Raw genomic sequence first — 19027 nt, 5'->3', positions numbered from 1 at the left:
GGTGTCACTCAGAAACAGCAGGATGTGGCAGTTTGGGAAGCTGTTGTCTGTGTCCATGTTTTCGGTTAGTGTGAGAACGCGCCGTGAAAAGATATCACACCTCATACTGGAACAGATTTGTTGGTTCTACAAGCTCTTCAGCATGAAAGGAAAACAAACACCAGTTTATTCATTTTTGTGGTGCTCACTGGGTTAGTTGCCACATTCATGATGCCGTTTTACTGACTACCTACTGATTTCCAGATCGAGGTTGTAAAAATCAATCATGGATCAAATAATACTGAATGTGCTGACTGAGACTGTTAAGCCCTAAACCTTTACACTCTGAAAGTCAGCTGTGAAAGCCAATTTAAAAGCTATAGAGTGTAAATGTTTTTGCCGTCAAATTTGTCTCCCTGCATGTTTTTTTTTCTCGTGCTGGAACAGAGGCACCTTGTTGGTTCTCATGGCAACTGTCAACACGGAGGTGATGGGCGACAACCTGGTGATTGGCTGCAGTTGTGGGAGGAAGACTGAGTGAGTGGAAAACATGATTTAACCCTAAAAGCACATTACCTCCTTTGGTATACATGTTGCTAGTTTGGGTTAGTGCTGTTATCGTCAACTGACTTTAGCTTAATATAGCTTAATAATTGCAAGTTTCATCTGAATACAATATCACATGCAGTATATGTTGTTTTATTCTGTCAGCCCTTTTGACATATCAGTAAATATCCTCATTTTTTTTCTTAGCTGCTTGCCATTGTCTTCATGAGTTTGGATGTTTAGGAAAGTGGTGTGCTTGGATGGATATTGTGACACAGACGTGCCATGGAAAATTCTACTTGAAAGGTCCCACATTATGCTAGATTTTAGGTTCATACTTGTATTTAGGGTTAGTAGAACACTCCATTTGAGAGCCTGCTTCTTGACCCCCCCCCCCCCCCCCCAAAATGAATCAATCAATATTATTATCCAAATTGATGTATCATTACATGCCTACTTACTACATAGTACAGATATATTGGTATCAATGTACATTTCAGCTGAAAAGTACTGCAGTACAGAAATAACAAATATATGTTTGAGGTAGTTTAGAAAGAGAGCAATTATTTAAAAAAAAATCATGAAAACCTTTCCTAGCAAGATTTTGTGTTTTCTTTAGAATGGGGTACTTTGAGCTTCGCAATTGAAATTGTCTCCCTCCATCAGTATTGATGGAGGTAAAGACGCAGACGCAGATATCTTAAAATCTAGACACGTAAAAAACAAACTATCAATAGCTGCAACTACGGGAATACAGTGAAAAAAGAGCATGTGAGGTTAACAAAACTTGAGTAAAACATGTAGTTTTCTCTTCTTTCGAGTTGTTTTGCTCTAGATGTGACCTGAACACAGAGAAAGCTCTCCACTGGAGGAGACACTCCCTGCTAATTAGGTTAAAGTGGAGCACCATCTCTCCACTTACTGTGCAGGGAAACATAATGGGTGTGTTATTTTGCTGTGGTTCTCTGTATCAGTATCACTGCTTCTCACACACGCTCACTCATACTTACAATTTGGATCACGCAAGTCTCTCTTGACTGTAACTGCACTTTATGAAACAGGGTTAAAGGCTTGTATGCAACAGATCCTCCCCCAGAATACACATGCGGTAACACACAAGTCTAAAAGCATTTAATATTTCATTAACATACCAAGAGTCCACTGAATGTGACTGATACGCATGATAGCAAATCTGTGTTAATGTTATTTAGCCTTCAGTCATGCAGACTGGCCCTCTATGAAGTCAGTGAAAGATCGCTGATGTTACGATGAAGACTAGATGTATGGGAGGTAATTAGAGTGCATCTGTGAGTAAATATGTGCATGTGTCATTGCTCTCTCTTCACCATCTGCTCTCTCCAACTTCCTCACTCCTGTTTCTGCTTTAGATCACTCACTGCCCTCATTTTTTATTCTTTTCCCGGTGTTCACTTTCCAACATCTGTTACCCCCCTCCTCATGGTGCTCTCTTTCCCACTCTCTATCTGACTTTTTTTTTGCCTACGTAGATACTTGGCTGGCTGGCTGGCTGACTCACGTATCCCACGTTCCCTTGTGGCAAATGAAGCATGATAGACACGTCAGGTCTTTGTGTTATAAATCCCAAAAGCTTTTTTTGTCCTCTGGCTGGATTTGCACTTTGCTTGAGCCGGCATATAGTGTGTATGTGGTTATGTTAGGACATTCACTATCAATACATCTTTTTGTTAGAGCTGAAACAGATCACAAAATTACAACTGGACAGAAAATCATGCTGCAACAATTCTGATAATCATTTGATCAAAAATCTCAAACATTCTTTGGTTTCAGCTTCAGCTCCAAAGTTTCATAATTTTATATCACTGTAACCTGATTTTCATTGTAGTTTCTTGGCTGTTTGTGAGACAGAGCAAGAGGCTAATGCACAAGCTTAATTAAGGAAAACTGTGAGGGACATTTTTAATTTTTTTCAGACCAGGCGGTAAAATTATTATTTTGAAGAAATAATCACACAAGAGTATTTAAAACTTTGTACAAGTAGTCATAAAAAGCAGACAATGACAAGTTTCAAGAAACTGAGTGGACATCATCAAATAGGTTGTTTTGTCCACCCAACAGTCCAAATAAAGCTGAAATAGTTTGTCACTTTTGCTAAATAAATAATTTAAACAATCAGTTTATTGTCAGAAACAACAGGCTAATTTATCTTACTTAAAAAACTTAGAGTTGCATCAATTAGCAGATTAATCTGGTAGTCGATCGTCAGATAAATAAATTTTGATAACTGTGAATGTCAGAATTGTACTGGTTTCAGCATTGCAAATTGCTATATTTGCTGTTTTTTTCTTAGTCTTCTGTGATAGCAAACTGAAAATCCTTTGATTTTACATGCAAGAAGGCATTTGAAGATGTGACCTTTAGTTAAAAGAGAAGGCCTGGGATGATATGCAAATTATACGTCATGGTTATACTGGCCAAAATAATCTTCAAAATATGCTTTAAATGGCACTAAAACACTCTGAAATCACTTTACCTTACGTTACGTTAAGACACAAGTATTTCTGTAGCATTATATAGTATGGGGCATACATCTTTTCTTTAATAAACATTATTTTTATTGAAAAACTAACAGAGGCTATTAGATAACTTCTCTAAATAATGTTGTGGTTGTTTTGTTTATCGAAATAGGATTGAGATAGGATTTTTATATATATATTTTATATATATATATATAGTTTTGTTGTATATATATATAGTTTTGTTGTATGTCTGTCTCCATCTTGTTGTGTAGTCTCGATAGTGTCAGGGAACACAATGTGTCAGGGAACACAATGAAAATAACTCCTGGATTAACTGCATCGTTACATTCCTGACAATGGTATATATGCCTGTTTTTTTTTAATGATGGATTTGAATTCTCATCAAATAAACTAAACTAAATAATCAAACTATATTAATAAGTCAGGCTTTTCATCTCATCATCAAACAGCGTCATGTCTTTAGTTATGAAATATGGCAGTGCTTGATTAATTGCATTTTTTAGACTGGTGCATTTGCAGGCTGTTTTTTTTTTTGTTTTGTTTTTTTGCGGCCTGTTTTATTAGTAGTTACCTAGTAGTGTCTTTAGGTGCAACTGGACACTATATTCAAGATTTTCCCGATGATTGGGTTCTTTTCCTGACATTTCATGATATACAAAATAATGAAGACTAATTTGATAATTAAAGTAGTGGCCAGTTACTGCTGTAGTAATTGTTTCCACCGAGTGTCTGTATGTGTACTGACTGATGGACTGTGATTTGTGCCAATAATTGAGAACATGTTCTACATAATATCTTTATTTTATATTTGGATGAGCGAGGCTTGGCTTTTGTAAAAACTTGGGTCCAGCTAAGTGTTTTTAAGCTGCCCGGTCTCACATGGCGTCATGGCATGAAGCAGCACATGTAAAGAATGCATGCATAATTCGTTCTTGAGGAGGAGCACATGGTCAGGTGGGCTGCTTTAACTGCTTTAATCCTTCAGTCTGCAGGAGTTAGCTGTGCATTTTTGCTGTTGTTATATCAGTTCTGGTCAGGCAGGGTGGGAGCGGGGTGGACCACCCAGCTCCCCTCAGCTGTGGGTTGATGTGATATCTGACCCCTCGCGCATTTCGTCTCTGAGTCCACCTGCTTTCGTCTCTGGGCTTCCCGAGACTGTTTCCACCTCAAAGCTCACAACAGGTGTGACCTCTCCGATCTCCAGACGCTGTCTCCCGCCCGGCCTCTGATGTTATTAATTAGTAACTGACACAAGAGCACAGATAACTGCTCATAGGTCAGCTCACCTTGCACACGCATCCTAATGCCAGCCACCGCAGCAACAAAAACTACAGTTGTATGTGGCTGCATGTTGAGTCCCCACCCTTTGCTCTGTCCCGTGTGTCCCAGTGGGCTTCTCCCCACCCATCTGCTGGTACACTCTGTGTTGTAGCTGCCCTCTAGTGGCTGCTGGGTGGTAACTGCTACTCTGAGTGCAGCCAAATAGGCCTATAGGTTCGGTGGCATGGGGATGTACTGGAGATTAAAGTTAAAATGAACCTGCTTAAAACAGATGCATCCTTTTATTTCACTTTTTTTTGTAGAATCCAGCCGCATTATTGATAATGTCTGTCTAGACAGAGTGATCAACTTTCATTACAGTACACCAGTGGGTCACTATATTACATTCTTTATCAGTTTCTTAGTAAGTCAAGGTTAAAGACTCACCTGTTCACTGCTGCCTTTGACTAAAAGGCTTTTTACTTTTTAAATTTTATATTTTACTTCGAAACTCTGCACTGCAACTCTTATTTCAATATATGCTTTTTTTTAATCACCTTTTACATGCTTCTTTTATAATGTTTTAAATGTGTTTCCTTTTCCCCTGTTGTTGTATTTCAATGTTCTGTGTGAAGCACCTTGAATTGCCTTGATGCTGAAACGTGCTATACAAATAAACTTGCCTTGCCTTGCCTTTTGGTTTTAGTTAAGTTTAGTTTTTAGCTTAGTAGCCAGACTTAACAATTTTGGACTTGGGGATTTTCTCTTCTCAAATTGTTTTATTTCAATGTGTTAACAGTCATGAACTGTCCACTATTTCACAAGAAAAACTGAATCTGACAATCAACGTGATTTTGTAATCAAAAAAAGTATCTTCTATCCCCTTACTGGCACCCATCTGATTTATCTTGTGAACCTTTTTTGGAGTTCGGAAACCACTGCTGTGCATCACGCATATTTTTGTGGCTCATTTTTTTTCAGTCATGGCACCAGTGCGATGACACACATACCTCATGTGGCTACTGCAGCAACACATAAAAACCTCCTCTGCCACATGTTGAGTCCGGAGTGTGTCAGTACAGTGTTTTTCTCACCAGTAGGGGACAGAGTTCACACTTCTCTTTTAAAGTTACAGATTTTGGTATAAAAGCAGTCCTTCATCTCTTCCATGGCTGTGTTGTGTCAGTTTTTAGGAGTTTCATTGTGAGCATCAACCGCAGCCTGTCCTCCACTGACCCCGTACGTACTTTTTCTGAATTGTCGCAGCCTGTGTTTAGAGAAAACACCCAATCGTTGTGTCTGCAGCCTGGTTTGTTTGTGACATGCCAACTAAAGTCTCACTCAGCAGTCTTTTTCTCTTCCCTGTGTATTTCCTTTCAGGCCTGAGCTTATTCCTCCGTCTCACACATCTGTGTTTTGATGTGTTGGCACAGCAGAGAGGAGAGAAACTTTATTTTGTCTTGCAGTGGAAAAAGACGAGGGAGGCCTCCTGTGCGTTAATCTGTTGGCCTGCGGCCTTGTTATGAGTGTGAAGGGGATTAAAACATATCACTAAACTAATCTGCCCGTTACACCAACAGCAGTGCTCCGCTATCTCCAGCCTCACCTCCCTCCTTCCTCTCCCCTTTCACTTTTCCACTGATGTGTTTGTTATCAGAGAGCAGAGGGCAACAAAGCGTCGTTCCTCTGAGGTTAGCAGCTCGTGTCTGCCTTTGATTTCTAGACTTTGAGAGCTTTGTGCTGCCAGGTTATGAAAGAAAATAAGTAATATGAAATCTGTTTTGTCTCCTGGGTGCAGTGTGAGCTCTCTCAGCCATCAAATAGATAAGGCAGGTATGCTGCAGCGACTAACATCAGGCCCACATGCAGGGGACGAATGTGCGGCCTGCTCGGGCACGCTTCAGCCAAACACTGTGGGTCACTGGTGGGGGTGCTATTGTCACAACTCCTCATGTGTGACTGTGTGTCCTCCATGTAAACTGTAACTCAACGCCTTTTTGTTCATTTTTCTTTTGTCAACCTTTCCTCGCTCTTCACGCCCGTGCTCCTCTTTTTGTAAATGTCTCCATGGTTCATGAAAAGGAGAAAGACAGAGAAAGCGAGGGAGCTGGACATACAGAGACCTTTTGTTTCCAAATTAGGCACTGCTCCCCTTTTGCCAAAACCAACTGTTATTGTGTGAAAAAAAAAGATATGAAATCCCCACTCAGCGCTGCCACTGTGAAATGGAGCACTTGTGTATTTTCAGATATTAAGCTCCCTATCTGGCTTCCCACAAGTGATACATTACGATCCGTCTGCTGCTTAACGCACTGGCAAATGTCTGTGATTTCCTCGCACATGGGCGTGGCCGTCTCTCAAATCTCTCTCTGCTGGAGAAGAATTGGACCTCCTTCTGCACCCTGTTGGGCGATCCACTCATCTCTCCGCAGGGCGGTTCTGCCTGGTGGTGCGTCGAACCCAGAGCTCTGGTCTGAACCAAAGAGAGAGAGAAGAGAAACCCCCCACAGCCACAGCAGCGTCTGACTTTATGAGGAACCCTAATTACATAGCCTGGTGTATTTATACTCGGCTGTGACTCAGTGGGACATGTGGCGTGTGTGTGCGTGCGTGCACAGAAGATGCAGCTTTTGTGTTCACACGTAAACGGTGTGTGCACACACAGTGTGAGTAATAGTGAAAGTGAGTGCTGCTGACTCCATAAACTATTTAAACCAGGAATGAAGTGGAGTGTTAATCCACCTAAACCTGGTCTGGGATTATTGCAGAAAAGTTCCTTTAAAGCGACGCTTTGTAACTATTGAAAAAAAAAAAAATAACACAATGTTTTTGCGGCTGAAAAGGGGAATTCATAAACAGTAAAATGGACCATTGCTCAGTTCAATACTCTCAGAGGTTTGCTGTTGCAGTCTTACGCAGTCTGGTATTCACTTTTAATGGCTAGCTGATGTTATCAAACTTGAGGTGATATTGCTGAGACATTGTAGTCAGTTTTCTGTCAAAAATTTCAATTTGTTACAAAAGTAAGTCAAGAATTACACACCTTACTTCACCAGGATTTTTTTTTCTGTTCGAGTTTATTCAGTCACATTGCTGAGGAATAATGTTTTTAAAGAGGTACAGTTTATTCTTCATTGGCTCTGAAATACACCCTCAGAAATGTAAACGCATTGCAGTTATTTGGAGTTTGGATGGAGAGTCTGTGATAAAAAACTGGGGGCATGGAGTTTGAAGATGTGGGCGTTTACCATGCAGAGGTCTTAAATGAAATACATTACAGAGTTGCATTATGGGAAGTGTAGGATCCATGGTTATGGAGCTTGGCTGATGCAGAGGAAGTTAGAGAGTCGGCAGGGTTTAAACTTCTCTCTCAGGCTCTTTTTTTTCCACATCAATTTTCTGTCACTCTTCGTGTGTGTGACTGAGTGCTGCACAATGAATGTCTTCTAGGAGAGACTCAAAATGTGCTGTTATTTAAACAATTTTCAAGTCTACCAGTTTTTCATCATGCTTTCAACTATGGCTGTTCAACCATGAACACTTTTGCTTTTCCAACAAATTGCGCGCTCTAGCTCTTCTCTAGAATAAAGCGGCATACAGAGTTCAGATATCAAGCAATTCTGCGTATCTTTTATTTAAAATCTGTCTCCAGGCAGTTGCCCATATTAATAAAAGTACAATAGTAAACTGCCACAGTAGCCTTTTAAAGCATCTCACAACACATCAGGAAATAAGGGACTTTTGTCTTTTGCATTTTCATCTTGATTTGTATTTTCCATTCATTGTTTGTTTCCGTTACCAGCATATGTATTCTTGGCAGCACTCAAAATGTTACTTTTTATAAAAGGTCTTCTACAAACAAGCAAATTAGCTAACTTCTGTAATGTGGCATTGAATTGTTCCTATACAAAACAGAAAGAAACTAGAGACCATCTTGTGATGGGATCTCTCCAGCCATGATACAGCCATCCATGACAGAAGTGGAAAGTTTGCCAGGAGTGTAAAGTGTGGGGACCGATAGTCCCTTTCCTACTTCCTACCCCCTTTTTCCGGCCCCCACCGATCTTTGAACTATGCTTTTGCTTTAATAACTACACACCTGTAAAGTTTAATGACTTCATCTTCTGACAAAATACTCAAAATGACTCCTGTGGTAGTTCCTGCAGCAATAGGTGTCACCAGGATTTCTTGGATAGTTTGCATCGTGACTCCTGATATTCTTTAGCCCTCAGATCACATTTCTTGTAATTTATCACCTCATCGTTCTTTACAAACCATCCAAGCCTACATTGTGCGTTCTCATATATCCAGAGGGTACAGTCTCTGTGCCGATGTCGGCCCGCTCCAGTCAAGTTGGTACTTGCCCCGCTGTGCAGCAGGTGAAACCTGTCTAACCTTGATGGTAACGGATGTTGCGGCGTGTTGACAGCCATGAGCGTTGGAGGAGAGAGTCCAAGCATGGTCACCTGTCTGCCGCTCTCGCACGGATCCTTGACGCCTGGCTGTTTGGTGAGAACTCTGCGGTGTTGGCGAGGTCACCTCTCTGACTGATTTAGTAGTGTGGTGTTTAGGTGTCACTGCTCGATGGGTGGATCCGGCGACTAGGAGTGTGTGTGTGAGGGAGTTCGATAAAGAGGTCATGTTGACATCCAGTAGCAACCGTTTTATTTTAAGAGTGCTCGCCTCTGCAGCTTTTTTCCATTTTCTCCTCTCATTATCATCTTCCCTTCTCTATATTTTTCCCTCTTAAGCGAAAAAGAAAGGGAGTGAAACAGTGAACACAGCAGCAAGGCAAATGTTTTCTTTTCTCTTTGTGCTGGAAATTGGCCTCTTTTTCTCTCTCTTTTTTTTGTTTGTCTCCCCTCTGGGTGGAGGGGAGGCGGCGGAGGCAGGGCCGGCTTTTGTGGAGTTTAGCGGCCCGGGATCACAGCTTTGTCATTTATGTTGGTGTCGCTCACACACACACATGCAGCACACGTGAAGCCTTTATGCAGCACAAGAAAGATCTACAGTGGATTTAGCCGACACAGGAGATATCTCCATCTGGAACCACTGCGACTCCAACTCTGTGATGTCCCTGTTCTTGGATTAAGCTGCAGAGCTCCAGTTTACTGTACTTTACAGCTGTTTGTTTGCTGATGACTGTCAGACCGGTTCGTGTGGAGGAAGGGAGCGATTGTTTGGATACGGATTGGGTAACAGAAACAAGGAAGAAAGAGAAAGTAAAGCAGCAAAGGAGGGACAGAGTGAGGGATGAAGTAGCTGATGCTTGCTGAGATGAAGAAAGTTTGGGATCGAGATGAGAGTTAGATGAAGGGATTTGTTTGGCACTAGAGGGAAAGAGGGAAGAAAAGAGAGAGAGAGGGCAGTGGGAGGGAGGAGAGACAGAGGATCCAGCCCTCTGGGACAGCAATGTGTGTTTTGGGGGTGGACAGAGTGGCTTTGTATGCAGAACATCACCGGACACCAACGGGAGGGACGCTGTCAGTTGTTCTGTGTGTGTGTCTGTAGTGAAACCAGACCTACCTCTGATCCCTGCGCCACACACACTCCTCCATCTGCTGCCTTCTGCTTCCTCCGCACTGAACCCCTCTGAGAGTGTCTGAATGTGTGTGAGAGTCTTGCCGAGCTGATTCCCGGAGGTCAGGAGGCTGTGATGTGGAACTTGTGGGATTAAACTTTCTGGAGGCTCGGCAGTGACAGCGATGGATCGGAGCCAGGAGACGGGAATTTCAGACTCTTGATTGACTGGAGAATCCCAGAGGAGGATTTGCAAAGCTCCACTAAAACCACCTTTCTTTTTCTCTTGATTTGTACCTTGTGTACTCCTGCGTCTGGACACTGTCCTCAGCCTTGTGTAGAGTGTGTGAGCAGCCCATGTGGGCAGTGAGGGATGCGGATCTGAGAAAACTCCACGCCCCGATGCCCGCTGCTATGCTCCCGTGCCCTGCGCCGGCCGGGTCTGACTGGAGCTTCCAGAACCCGGTGGGGGTGGACTGCAGCTCCCCCGAACCTCGCTGCATCTGGCTGGCGGTGCTCCGTAGTGCCACAGATTCAGTGCCACCGCCCGTGCCCCCTGCCATGCCCATTGGGCACAGCCAGAGCTCTCTCCAGCCCAGAGTAAGGAGAGTTCGCCCCGTCTTCCTCTAGTGGCCAGACAGGAAGTCACTGGTTTTAAACATCAGTCTTCGGCTGCAGTAAATGATTGGTTGATTTATTCTTATTGATTCCGATTAAATGTTTTAATTGTAGGTTTTAAAATAATCTGGTAAGGACAGTGTTTATGCCTTGAAAAAGTAGGTATTGATTATTTATTTTTCAGATAAATTAATTAATTGTAAAAATGTCAGAAAATAAAGACCTGAGGTAAAAAAAAAAAGGGTTTAAAAGGGGTTTCATGCATTATAAGATTGCAAAAAGTTGCAAATTTTCACATTGGAGTAACTGGAACCCACAGGTATGTTTCCCTTCAGTTAAATGTTAAAAATTGTTGCTGATGAGTTTCTGCCGATCAACTTATCAATAATTGTCATAAATGAGAAGTGCAGATGTATTGTTTGCTGCCCGCAGTGATTTCTGTGGTTCTCCAGATATTCACACAGTGATATCAGCAGAATCCACTCCAGAAACCGCTGCGTGGGATGTTTTCAGTCACACATGTCAACAAAGTATCCATGTAACTGTACCCTTTGTCTGAAGTCTGTTAACCGCTCAGCTGCTGACAGATTCTTTAACCTTAAAAGTGTCTCTAAACAGACCGTTGTGTCGCCTTCAGGCTGTTTCTGTTTGGCGCCTGCTATGTTTTAGACTTTCCGGGAAAAGGATATGGTGACACTTTGTGTGGATGGATGAAGATGCGCAGTTAGATTTTAACTTTATTGTCTCAAAATGAAATTGATTGTTGCTTGAGATGTAATGGTAATGGTCGGATACATGCTATAAATTATGCACTCAAGATATACACTAGCCTAAAAAGATGGTTAAACTCCTATCAGCCACTGTAAATATGGATAAAATGATACTGAGGTCGGTTAAGCGCCCATAATGGGTCACTTCTTTCTTATTTTGCCGCAGCTGACGTGTGTTTTCATTCATGTGATTCTGTTCATGTGTCATGTTGACCCTCTCCTTCCTCGGAGGAGTTTCTAATTAGTGGCTCGAGGCAGATGAAGGGGGGCTGCTAAGTGCCACTTTTAGCGAGGTGTTGTTGAAGCTGTGCGATTGTGCCTCCCCACCCCCCACAATGCCCCCTGAATTTAGGGCATCACTTCATCACATGATCTCATTTTAGTGTGGGCATTTATATGGAATATTACCTCCTGTTTTTTTTCTCCTTTTTTAACCCTTTTTCATGTTTGTTACCATCCCCCCTTAAACCACGATGTCTCGCTGACACAGTTAAGAAATGCCACAATCAGGAATGTGAGTGTTGGGGGGAAGAGAGGCTGTACGGACACAGCTGAGACAAACACAAACTGTACACAGTTTGTTTAAGGAGAGGTGTGTTTGTTACAGAGAGGCAGACATGCAGATTTCTTATCTCTACGTTGGATCATGAGTTTGTGATGTCTGTTGTCATTTCATTGAGTCTTCCTTGGCGATCGCAGAACTGGCAGAATCAAATTTCAGTGGTGAATTTATTCAACTACAACCTACAGCAGCCCTCACAAACAGAATAGTGTTCTCAGTGTGTAAAGACCATCATCAAGTAAAGTTTATTAGAGTAATGGGGTTTATTTTGATACGGTCTGAAAAGTATGCTCAATGCCAAAACAATGGACTTGTCAATCAGGTTCTCTATGTTATGGCTAGAGCTGTGTATCAGGTATAGGTAACCGTTACTTTTAAGGTATCAACCAAAATTATTAGCTACCAATTATTGTCAAAACATCTCCAGTCATAGGATCTTTTATGTACCCAGAGCTAGAAAAAAATGAATATGTGGATAATTTTGCTCGCAGCAAATCACTGCAGGCGCTATGGTTTAATCGGGCCTGTGATTGGCCTACTACTACAGCAACTACAACTCATAGTCTGTGATGTGGTGAGGTCGAGCATGCTGTATTTGACCAAGTTGGCAGTTAACTATGCTGAGATGTTACATAAATGTTTTAACTACAGACCTGTGGCGTCTGGTGGTATTTTCAGCAACTGAATGCTTCCATTCTTATAGTTGGTGTCGAATGAAGTACATTGATCACTGTAAGGGTACTGATATTGTAATTTTTTAAATAATACTCACCCTTAATTATGGGACAAACCAAATACCCCTTCTTGATAAATATCAAAACTTCAATGTTGTTGATTGCATGTAATTCATAATTGAATGAACTGGAATAAGAAGTCCCAGCCCAGATTAAAACCCACGTCATGTCACACACTAACTACATGCCACGTGCCTCTGCCCACCAAGTTATCCTGTAAGACTGATTCTAGAGCTGCAGCTCCTCCTCCTCCTCCTCCGTCTTCTCGGCTCACAGTTTGAATCTGAGTAGCAAAACAACCACGACATGTATAAAATATTCCACAGTCATCACTGCCAGCGAGGACGTTGTTTGACAAAGGAAAAGTACAATATGTTTTGCTGTTCAAGTAGAATACCCTGTTCAACCGTCATTGCATCATCACCTGTTGGCCCAGTTGAACTGACAATGGGGTTGAACTGGTTTTTGAGCACACAAATTGTATTCATATTGACACAGAGGTGCGTGCAAACACACACACGACTCACATGCATGGCTCATAAAGCATCTGGTTATGTAAATTACAGAGCAATGTGCAGCATTTGAAGTGCACGTCTTTATTTTGAATCCTTGCTTCAAAAGGCTGGTTGTGTGCTTTGGTTGAAGATTTAAGAGGAAAGCTGGATATTCATACGCTCATCATGCATCCCTTCAGTCAGACGTAGGATGCATTTAGACCTGCAGAGGTGGTGCAGCGCGCCCTCCGTGTGGCCGGTGAGTCCAGGCATCATCACCGTCCCTCTCCCGTTCCCTCTTGGCAGCCTAGCTCAGGGGATGTGGGTGCAGACAGATATCAGGATTAAAGGCTCGTCAGCATTTGTAACGTGCGTAAAGCTCCACTTTTCAAACAGGTTGCAGCTCTCAGCTGTTTAAAAGGGCATTATTGTTCTGCCCTGCTGGGGTTTTAGCAGGAGCGCAGCTCCCCTGACGGCCGCTGCATTCCTGCGTATTGCTTTACCTCCGGATGGAGTGAGGAGAGGAGTGTGTTTGCTCACCAACACGTACGCTGTTACTGACGATTATCAGAATATCATCATGTTCTAGAAAAGCCTCTTACATACAGAAAATCCACTTTTACCAGATTTTATGAAAGATTATCACTCACAGTGTTTGTTCTTAACATTTTAAATATAGATTTGCATCTCTAACAAAACAGAAGTGCTGTAATCCTGTCAGCAGGACATCCTCGCTTATATTCTGGCTTCATGCATCTTAATGTTATGCTCTCTAATTGAAATCAGGAGGGGGAATATCCACAGGGAAGCTTCTGTGTGTGTTGTCAAAGTACACCACTTTACCCACTAAACACACACTCAAAGCAGGAAGCTGTCGTATGGCATCACAAGCCGCTTTGCATATTCAATTGTTTCTCAGGGCGGCTTTTTTTGTGTGAGTATGCTTTAATGACATCATTCAGGTGGTAATTGGCTCCCTCAAGGCTCTGTTATTATCTAAAGAGCATTCAGAGTTTATTTTGTTATTGTAATTGGCTTCAAAAGGCGAGAACGTGTTGGGCAGAAAGAGTGTTAAAAGGATAAATTCCCAGTAGGAGAGGAGGAAATACCAAATGTCTTCTTTTCTCAGCATAACAAGAGCAAGGTTTCCCTTTTCTGCACCCTAAGCCTGCATAGGAAGTCAAGTTTAGACTTAAAAACCACAGAATTTTTTCCAAGTGCCTTGTTGGTTAAACTGAGCGTCAGAAGAGGACAAGGCATGTCAGCAAGTTTGGATCTTTCTTGTTTGTGTGAAACTCGTAGAAGAGAAACTGGTCCGTCACAGCGGCAGGTACAAGAGGGGATTTTTTTCTGGCTTAAGGGTAGAAAGGTGAACTGCAGACTCGACAGAATAGCCGAGCAGAGCCACAAATGTCCCACATGGTCCAGAGCAGCCGAGTGGGAAACAGGGCTGGCTCAGAGACCCAGTCAGACCCTGTGTGTTTTGGGTAATCACAGGGTTTGGTATTCCCAGCGCCGGGAGGGGCCATGTGGTCGAAACCGGCGTGCTGGAGCCTGTCCCTCGCTGGGGCCTGATACTCCTCCTCTTCATCCTCCTCATCCTTCTCCTCTCATTCACTCTCTCCGTGCTCCCTCCTCTCCTCTGACTGTTACAGAGTGTGCTCCGACTTGTCCGAGCCAAACCGCTCCCTCTGAGGAATTCACTCCGTCTCTTCCTTCTTTTCATTTCCTCTTTTTTTGACATTCTTAGCTTTTCTTTTTCTTTATTATCTTTATTTGACACCCCAAACACTCCTCCTTTCACGTCTTTATGCTGCTTTCATGCCACATAATAGGCCTCAATGCTCTTTGGGAAAATAGCAGGGGTTACTTACATTATTTAGACTGCCAGGATAAAGATCAGGCTTTGAGTGTCGCAGAGATGTATGTATCTCAATCTACAAAATATACCCTTCATATATACTTCAAAATATGCTTTTCTCCAACATGTATCTGCAAAACATATTCTAGAAAGAAACCAAAACGTTCAAGCTTTTTTACTTGGGTGGAACGTTTGAAGTAGATGAGGAAGAAAATGTGCTGCAAAGGTTAGTGCCGGATCTTCATCACACAAAAGCATGTGGTGAAAGAGGAAGGGGAGGTAGTAAGGAGGAGAGGTGATTGGTGGAACATGAAAGGAAGGCTAAAGAGGAGTGAACGAGTGGAAGTGCCTCCATAATGGAGAGTATCAGATGAGTTATATTTCTAAGAGCATCTGGTTATCCCTCCCCGCACTGCTACCATGCTTCCTGCCTCCAGCCGGCCACTTCCTGTAGTTGTGTGGCCGCATACATGCAGGACTGTCCGGTCAAGTCATAAGTGTCACTGTGTTTGTTGTGTATCAGTGTCTGTTTGTGTTTAGGTGCAACAGGAGGTGAAATGTAGGGTGTGCATGTAGTCTTGACATGTTCACCGACCCACTGACATTAAAATGGATATATTCTCACTCTGGTTTAGGAATTTGGTCTTTTGGTCAGCTTGTTAAGTGATATTATTATGATATGATGTGATGTTTAAAAGATATTTCAGTAAACGCATGAATCAGCCCGACTTGGATCCTTTAGGGCACGTTCACACCAATCTCATGTAGAACCCTGGAGCGCTCTGTTTCATTTTGGCTGAATTTTGCTGGCAAGAAAAATATGCACACCAAACTGCACCTGGAGCGCCGTAAATGTAGCTGTTTTGATGGAGGCGCTTTGAGGCGGCAACCTTTTCCTACACCGTCATGCTCTTCGTCATTGCAGTATGTAGAGAACGGGTGAATTCCAGTATGACTCACATTAAACCCGTTCCTCGGGAGCTGTTGTTGGTGGATTAAACCAAAACAGAAGGTGCTGTGTCAGGGCAGTGATGTGTGCAGTTTCTGATTTGTTTGTAAAAAGACAACATTACAATATTGACAGCGTGGCAATTACATAGTTAAAGAAAATAAAGCAGAGCTATTACTACTCGCTTATGAAATGGTGATTATTCACCATTTATCCTTTACGCAATTTGTTCCTATCTAATTATGAACACGCTGTAGAGATAAACTGCATACTTTTCTGTTATGGAAGTTATTATGAGAGAAATGTATGAGTTTTACGCGTTGACAATAATAGGAAATGATACCAGACTTGCAGATGTCAGTCTACAGTGGCATTTTCTGGCATTTTCTTTTTAAATCATGAATGAATCTGCCAATTATTTTTGGTTAATTACCTAATCATTTTGTCTATCAGGAGTCGAAAACGATTTTAATTGCTTGTTTTGTCCAACAAACAGTCCAAATTCCAAATATATTTACTTTACTATAATAGAAGACAAAAAAATTGGAAGATATTTACATTTTAGACACTGGAACCAGTCAATTTTGGGCATTTTTGCTTAAAAAATAACTTGAACGACTGATAGGTTATCAAAATTATTGTATCAAAAGATTAGTTTTCTATAGATTCACTTACTGATTCAGATCTACATTTAAAAATGACAAGATACTTAATGGGATACTTTGCCGATTTTCAACCAGCTTCGTATCATAACAATTTGGGTAGTAAATAAACTGTGGTAAACTTCCCCTCATTTTACCAGATTTTCCTGTTTATCTACCAGTTCAAACCAGCCAGATGACGTGTTTCACATCATCCATTCTCGTATGCCACCACTGCAACCAAAAAGACTATAGAGGCAGGTCAAGAAAGAGACCAAAACCAACCGAAAGTAAAACTAAGCAGTGGTGATCAAATATGAACCAAGATTCTGTTATTTTAATGTTTTCAGAAACTTATCTTAGCTTATTGTAGAAATGCTGCTCAAGATCGTTTGTTAGCAGCCAGCTACCTTATTGTTTTCTGTGTCAAAATGACCTAGCTCGCATTACGTCACCCACTAGCAGGAGTATTTATTGGTCCTGTGCAGTGCAATGCATTGTGGTTGTTGTAGGTTTTCTACCTCTTGAGCAAGAGGGAATGCCACAGCCCTTTTTCTCAGTTTACTGTGTGCATAAAGCAATAGTTTCAAAGGTATTTGCATCATTCTACTGTATAGACAGCCCAGTTTTATGAAAAGACCACCTTTGCCACAATGAACTACTTTTTTAAGCAATTTTTTTGCCCTTAAAGTTTTAATATTCTGGTTTTTGTTTTTAATAAATCTCTGGAGCATTCTCAGTATATTTTTAAAATCTCCAGTTGTCCATCTCTGTGCATTGTGGGACAGTAGTGTCCATCAGTAACACATATGAAGATTAATTAAATATGCATGCTGATGTCTACGAGTATTTAATTTGCCACAGTTCAAGTGAGAATGTATCCACAAAATCCAGTTGCAGTTTGAAGTGACTTGTATGGAATTCAGTGACAGCGTTTTACAAAGTGCTGTCACTGAAGTGAGCTCCAGCATAGATGGAATTCAGTGCAGTGATTGATTGATTGATTGATTGATTGATTGATTGATGCGTTGGGATGCCACATGATAATTATAGTGTTGAGCTGTCTCCTAAATTTACGTGTGCTCCTTTAAGTCAGACAGACTTAAGAAAAGTTTGATAGTGAACATACCGCACAAGATAACCAAACCACAAAAGACTTGACCTCCTCCTCCTCCTCCTCCTCCTCCTCCTGGCTCCCGCCACTGTTTGGTCAGGTGATTGTGTTTGACTGACAGATGTGGGTCGTTAGGGCAGCATGAGGGTGATAGTTCTCACGTGTGTCTGTCAGCTGAGTGAGCTGGGCTTATTTACTCCACCTCAGGAATGAGATGTTTCCAGAGCCACTAAACTCGTTTAGATTCCCTCTGGACCTCCTCTCCCTGTGATAAGACCGAGGTCAGTGTGGTCAGAACTGGGTTTCCCTCCTTGGTCCCGTCTAGACGTGGACCCCCCCTAGGTGTGTTTATGTACTGCTGTTCTGAGGCAGGCCTCACTCTTAGCTATATTCAGGACTCTACGAGGAAGATGCTAATGTAAAGCCCAGCAGTCAGGGGTTGACGTCCTTTAGGAGCCGTGTTGTGCATTTCCAGCGAAACATAAAGTGCTGCATATGGAAAACTGGAATATTTCTTCAGTGTGGGTGCTATTTATGGGAAAACACTATACATACTCAATTAAATTTAGGGAAACACTGATATTAGATTATTAATTTCTGCATATTTTATAGTTAAGAACACATTCTGTGCACACTCTTGACATACTTTTCTACATTTTCTGCGTCTATAAATGTGATGATCTCGGATGTGGTGTCCCATAAATGTCAGTGGAATCACTCCAACTTTAAACATTTGTGAATGATGATACTGTATATGTATTTATTTAATCTCCATAAGTTCTGGATGTGTTAACATCAATAGTCTGCTCTATACCTTATTTCCTGACAACATATATTCTTTGCTGTTTGATGAACCCATTTTAATTTTTTTCTTCTAATCAAATAAAGAAATATGTGTAAAAACATCCTGAATCTCACTGAATCTCTCTGTCTGTGTCCACAGGGTAAGGGGCGGAGGGATGGTCTCTCCTCATCTGGTGACAACCCTCGGCCGCCGATGGCGACCCGGCCGGGAAGGGAGGGGAGTGGCATTGGCTGGAAGGGTCCACGGACACTGGTCCTTCATAAAAACTCCCAGGGTTTCGGTTTCACGTTACGCCACTTCATCGTTTACCCTCCAGAGTCTGCCCTGCACACCACCCTCAAGGTGAGACCTACAGGTCCTTGAAGTATCAAGGTGTTGAATTATGCTAAATGTAAACAGTTTTACAGACAGGTCCGGTGTTTTTCTTTTCTTTTAATTTAGTGTTAAGTCGCAAAGTCCCTTTTTTTTTAACCTCCATGTTTATTTTTACAGCACACATGGTCTCCATTTCATCTTAGCTGGCATTTAAAAGGGTTTCTCGAAAGCCTTGCGTTTAACTTGCTGAACCCAGGACAGAGCCAATTTGAGCGGAGATAAAGCCAATCATGCTGGAGTCAAGGGTCAGTGAGGTTGAGCTGAGCCAATGAACTCACAG

General features: G+C 41.9%; 1 protein-coding gene across 10 annotated transcripts in view; it reads left to right on the top strand.

Moving 5' to 3' along the window:
* The window catches only part of arhgap23a (Rho GTPase activating protein 23a), a 77032-nt gene that overhangs the window by 28346 nt on the left and 29659 nt on the right, over positions 1-19027 (top strand). For 5 of the 10 annotated variants that reach the window (XM_042504898.1, XM_042504894.1, XM_042504892.1 and 2 more), the window contains exons 1-2: positions 9446-10424; positions 18511-18714. In XM_042504898.1, the coding sequence (XP_042360832.1) occupies positions 10182-10424; positions 18511-18714 (447 nt within the window). In that variant the 5' untranslated portion in view covers positions 9446-10181. Of the gene's footprint in view, positions 1-8756; positions 8814-9445; positions 10425-13074; positions 13262-18510; positions 18715-19027 lie in introns of those variants that run through there. The other 5 variants (XM_042504899.1, XM_042504895.1, XM_042504896.1 and 2 more) reach the window with 4 other exon arrangements.

Source organism: Plectropomus leopardus, chromosome 17 (assembly GCF_008729295.1).
Source record: "Plectropomus leopardus isolate mb chromosome 17, YSFRI_Pleo_2.0, whole genome shotgun sequence".
Lineage (NCBI taxonomy): Eukaryota > Metazoa > Chordata > Actinopteri > Perciformes > Serranidae > Plectropomus > Plectropomus leopardus.
Note: the sequence above shows the minus strand (reverse complement) of the source record. Positions and strands in the feature narration are given on the sequence as shown.